The 4,717-nt window shown below is 42.7% G+C and overlaps 1 protein-coding gene across 2 annotated transcripts in view; it reads left to right on the top strand.

Annotated features, from left to right (window-relative positions):
• LOC111230715 (acylamino-acid-releasing enzyme-like) overlaps window positions 1–4,063 on the top strand; it is an 11,221-nt gene extending 7,158 nt beyond the window's left edge. The window contains exons 13-21 of one of the 2 annotated variants that reach the window (XM_022757541.1): window positions 323–426; window positions 526–658; window positions 1,088–1,162; window positions 1,295–1,375; window positions 1,598–1,686; window positions 1,944–2,137; window positions 2,227–2,329; window positions 3,537–3,643; window positions 3,754–4,063. In XM_022757541.1, coding sequence (XP_022613262.1) covers window positions 323–426; window positions 526–658; window positions 1,088–1,162; window positions 1,295–1,375; window positions 1,598–1,686; window positions 1,944–2,137; window positions 2,227–2,329; window positions 3,537–3,643; window positions 3,754–3,853 — 986 coding nt within the window. In that variant the 3' untranslated portion in view covers window positions 3,854–4,063. Of the gene's footprint in view, window positions 1–322; window positions 427–525; window positions 659–1,078; window positions 1,163–1,294; window positions 1,376–1,597; window positions 1,687–1,943; window positions 2,138–2,226; window positions 2,330–3,536; window positions 3,644–3,753 lie in introns of both variants that reach the window. The other variant, XM_022757540.1, reaches the window with a different exon arrangement.
• Window positions 4,064–4,717: the final 654 nt, after the last annotated feature.

Genomic DNA, 4,717 nt, shown 5'->3' with positions numbered 1-4,717 from the left:
TCTTTTTCATTTTTCTCTCTTTTTTTCTGTTCTCTCTGTTCTTCTGTTCTCTCTTCTTCTTCTCTTCTCTCTGTTCTTCTGTTCTCTCTCTTCTTCTTCTCTTCTCTCTCTTCTTCTTCTCTTCTCTCTGTTCTTCTGTTCTCTCTCTTCTTCTTCTGTTCTCTCTGTTCTTCTGTTCTCTCTGTTCTTCTGTTCTCTCTCTTCTTCTTCTGTTCTCTCTGTTCTTCTGTTCTCTCTCTTCTTCTTCTGTTCTCCCTGTTCTTCTGTTCTCCCTGTTCTTCCCTTCTCTCTGTTCTTCTTCTGTTCTCTCTATCCTCTGCAGGTTCCTGTGATCTCTCCAGAGTCTTTGGCAGCTGGAAGCTTCTGACAGTCCAGAAGGACCTGATGGTTGTCTGCTGCTCCAGCCCCAACACCCCCCCCACTCTGGTCAGAACACACACACACACACAAATTCATTTTTCATGTGATTAATCTTCTTTAACAGTGTGTGTGTGTGTGTGTGTGTGTGTGTGCGTGTGCGCGCAGAGGGTGGGGTTCCTCCCCTCAGCAGGTGAGGCTGTAAGGTGGAGTACTCTGCAGCAGCCTGTCATCACCTTTGATTTCCAGTGGACAGTTGTAGATGTCACACCTCCAACTGAGGAGGACAACACCCACTATTGTGAGCTGTTAATCAGCCCTTCAAAATAAGACTCATTCTGATGTTAAGCTCTGCTCCTCTTACTCTCTCTGTCTCCCTCTGTCTCTCTCTCTGTCTCCCTCTGTCTCTCTCTCTGTCTCTCTGTCTCTGTCTCTCTCTCTGTCTCTCTGTCTCTCTCTGTCTCTCTCTCTCTGTCTCTCTCTCTCTCTGTCTCTCTCTGTCTCTGTCTCTCTCTGTCTCTCTCTCTGTCTCTCTCTGTCTCTCTCTCTCTCTCTCTCTCTCTGTCTCTCTCTGTCTCTCTCTGTCTCTCTCTCTGTCTCTGTCTCTGTCTCTCTCTCTCTCTCTGTCTCTCTCTCTCTCTCTCTCTCTCTCTGTCTCTCTCTGTCTCTCTCTCTGTCTCTCTCTGTCTCTCTCTGTCTCTCTCTGTCTCTCTCTCGTCAGCTGGTTTAGACTTCAGCTGTGTCCTGGTCAAACCGTCTCACCCCGTCCATGAAGTCAGGATCCCTCTGGTCGTCTTCATCCATGGTCTGTGTTCACTCAGTTTCTCTGTGTGATTGTTGTATTTGAAATATGTTATGAACTTATTATATATTTTTTCTCCTCCTGCAGGTGGTCCTTGATTTACTCTTTAATGTAATGGTTGTGTGTTTTCTCCAGGTGGACCTCACTCTCAGTTTCCTGCAGAGTGGAACTGCACCACAGCTGGACTGACTAAACTGGGCTTTGCTGTGCTGATGGGTGAGAAGCTTCACACACGCTGACCTGCTGCATGAGAACATTAGTAACAGTAATGTCTGTGCTACAGCCAGGAGATGGTTAGCTTAGCTTAGCTTAGCACAAAAACTGAAAACGGGGAAACTGTTAACCTGCGTCTGGTCAGGTTAGAAAACCAGCTGTCAACCCAAATAAGTAGTCTCTCTCTCTCTCTCTCCCTCGCTCCCTCTCTCCCTCTCTCTCCAGTGAACTACAGAGGATCCACAGGATTCGGTCAGGACAGTATCTTGTCTCTGATTGGTCAGATTGGAAACCAGGATGTTAAAGACGTTCAGGTATGAGCTCTTCCTCTGTTTGATCCAGAGTCATTTAATAATCAATGAAGTAAAGTAAATACATCAAAATATAATAAGGTAAATAAAGAATAATTTAGTAAAGTATTGTCTGCACTTAAATAATCAGCTGTTTGGTGAAGAGCAGTCGGAGCTGATGGAAACCTGTATGGTGACCAGGTATTCAGTCAGTCCTGTGTTCCTCCATTAATGTCTCTGAATCACCCTGTCACCTATTTGTTCTCACTGTCTTTTACCAGAGGGCCGTGCTCACTGTGCTGCAGAGCGACCTGACCCTTGACCCTAAACGCTTGGCTGTGATTGGTGGTTCTCACGGGGGTTTCCTGTCCTGTCACCTGGTTGGTCAGTACCCAGATTTCTACAGAGCGTGTGCAGCCAGGAACCCTGTCATCAACGCTGCTACTTTACTGGGAACCAGTGACATAGTGGACTGGTGAGACACACACACACACACACACACACATTATTACAAACATTCAGACCACTTCACAGTTTGACTCTTCTTCTTCTCTCTGTCTCGAGGCGTTACTCCAGTGTGGGGCTGCAGTTTTCGTACGACCAGATCCCCACCAGTGAAGCTCTGGCGGCCATGTTGGAGAAGTCTCCCATCACACACGCTGCTCAGGTCAGACACACACACACTTTACACAGTCTTTTAGTGGTCATCTTCACACAACATATTGTGTGTTTTACAAAGCTGCCTGTAGAACCTGTGGTATCCATGAGATGTCAGACTGTGACCATCACTGTTGCTACAGTCGTATCAGTCGTAGCTGTAAAATGTGTGTGAGCCTTTGTGCTGCTCGAGGAAAAGTCAAGAGGTCGTAATGAAACATCAGTAGTTTCTCCTTTTTTTGGAGCTAATGTTTGAACTGATTCATCTAGTGGATAATGAACATCCAACTGGTTTGCTACACACAGGACCTTGTTATCAAGGTATACAGGTGTATACAGGTGTGTATATAGTGTATATATAGGTGTATACAGGTGTGTATATAGTGTATATATAGGTGTATACAGGTGTGTACAGGTGTATACAGGTGTATATATGTGTATACAGGTGTGTATAGGTGTATACAGGTGTGTATAGGTGTATATAGTGTATATATAGGTGTATACAGGTGTATATATGTGTATACAGGTGTGTATAGGTGTATAAAGTGTATATATAGGTGTATACAGGTGTATATATGTGTATACAGGTGTGTATAGGTGTATATAGTGTATATATAGGTGTATATAGGTGTGTATAGGTGTATATAGGTGTATATAGGTGTGTGTATAGGTGTATATAGGTGTGTATAAGTGTATGTAGGTGTGTTTACTGAAGGTGTATATAGGTGTGTGTAGGTGTATGTACGTGTGTATAGGTGTATATTGGTGTGTGAAGGTGTGTGTGAGGTGTGTATATTAGGTGTATATAGGTGTATATAGGTGTATATAGGTGTGTATAGGTGTATGTAGGTGTGTATATAGGTGTGTATAGGTGTATGTAGGTGTGTGTATAGGTGTGTATATAGGTGTTTATAGGTGTGTATAGGTGTGTATAGGTGTATATAGGTGTATATAGGTGTATGTAGGTGTGTGTATAGGTGTGTGTAGGTGTATGTACGTGTGTATAGGTGTATATTGGTGTGTGAAGGTGTGTGTGAGGTGTGTATATTAGGTGTATATAGGTGTATATAGGTGTATATAGGTGTGTATAGGTGTATGTAGGTGTTTATAGGTGTGTTTACTGTAGGTGCCACTGAAGGAAACCTCAGGAGTCAGTGTGATGAACATGTCGTATGTGGTAACATACCTCTGTACAGACTGTGTGTGTTTGTGTGTAGATCAAGGCTCCAGTGCTGCTGATGCTGGGAGGCAGAGACAGGAGAGTGTCTCCTTATCAGGGTCTGGAGCTCTACAAAGCTCTGAAGAGCAGAGACTCACCTGTCAGGTACAGCAGCACGCCCCTGTTACTTCCTGTCCACTTCCTGTTTGACAAACACATCATAACATTAAGACTAAAGATTGCAATTATTCAGCCTGATTTCATTTCTGTTCCAGGCTCCTGTGGTTTTCAGAAGACGGACACTCACTGTCCAGAGTGGACACACAGGTCGACTGCTTCCTCAACACAGTGCTGTGGCTGCACCAGCATCTCTGAACACACACACACACACACACACACACACACACACACACACATACATACATAAAAAGAGTAATGTAGTTTACAGTCACAGCAGTCAAATCTTCAACACGCTTTGAACAAAAAACACATTCTGTATGTTACAGTGTTAAAAATCTGATAAATATTATAAATGTTACAGTGTTTAATGTTACAATGTTAGTTGTGAAGTTTTTTAAATACAAATCAAACCATATAATAAAGAAAATCTTACAAACCTGTATTGATGTATAGAGTTTGTCATGTTTGGTTACTCAGTGCTACGAATAAAAAAGTCTCATTTATTTATTTCCACTAGTTTCATATTTAATATATGTATTATATTTCCACAATGATTAAACAAAAATTGTATATTACTGTTCACACCTGAAGTCTTGCAATAGTTTTCTATAAATATAATACGCAGTCTGAGACATGGTTCATCATATACAGTAAATGTAATTTGCACAGTGTCCAGAAGGTGGCAGTCTTTTTCTAAGAACATCATCAACCTTTTTTATAAATAAATATATATGTGATAAAATGTACATGAGATGCATCAGTGTAAATGTATAAGACCCACTACAGACCTACAGACCACCTGGAACCTGATCCTGAGCCTGTGATTGAGGCTGTTGATGTCCTGAACCAATAGTCGACTTTACACCAGGTGAAGCTCCAACAGAGTCTCCTCCTGTCTCTCTGCCTCCGTCTGGATGTGTTGTCATGGTGACCACCTCTTATCTGACCCTTACATGTTCTTCACCTTCTCTGTCCTCTTTCTGTCCCTGTGCAGACCTGTGTCTGTAGATCATCACATCAGGACTGAAATATCGCTTCTATAATCTCTGCTGACCAGGA

This window comes from Seriola dumerili, unplaced genomic scaffold (genome assembly GCF_002260705.1).
Source record: "Seriola dumerili isolate Sdu_G_001 unplaced genomic scaffold, Sdu_1.0 BDQW01000283.1, whole genome shotgun sequence".
In the NCBI taxonomy this organism is placed as follows: domain Eukaryota; kingdom Metazoa; phylum Chordata; class Actinopteri; order Carangiformes; family Carangidae; genus Seriola; species Seriola dumerili.
Note: the sequence above shows the minus strand (reverse complement) of the source record. Positions and strands in the feature narration are given on the sequence as shown.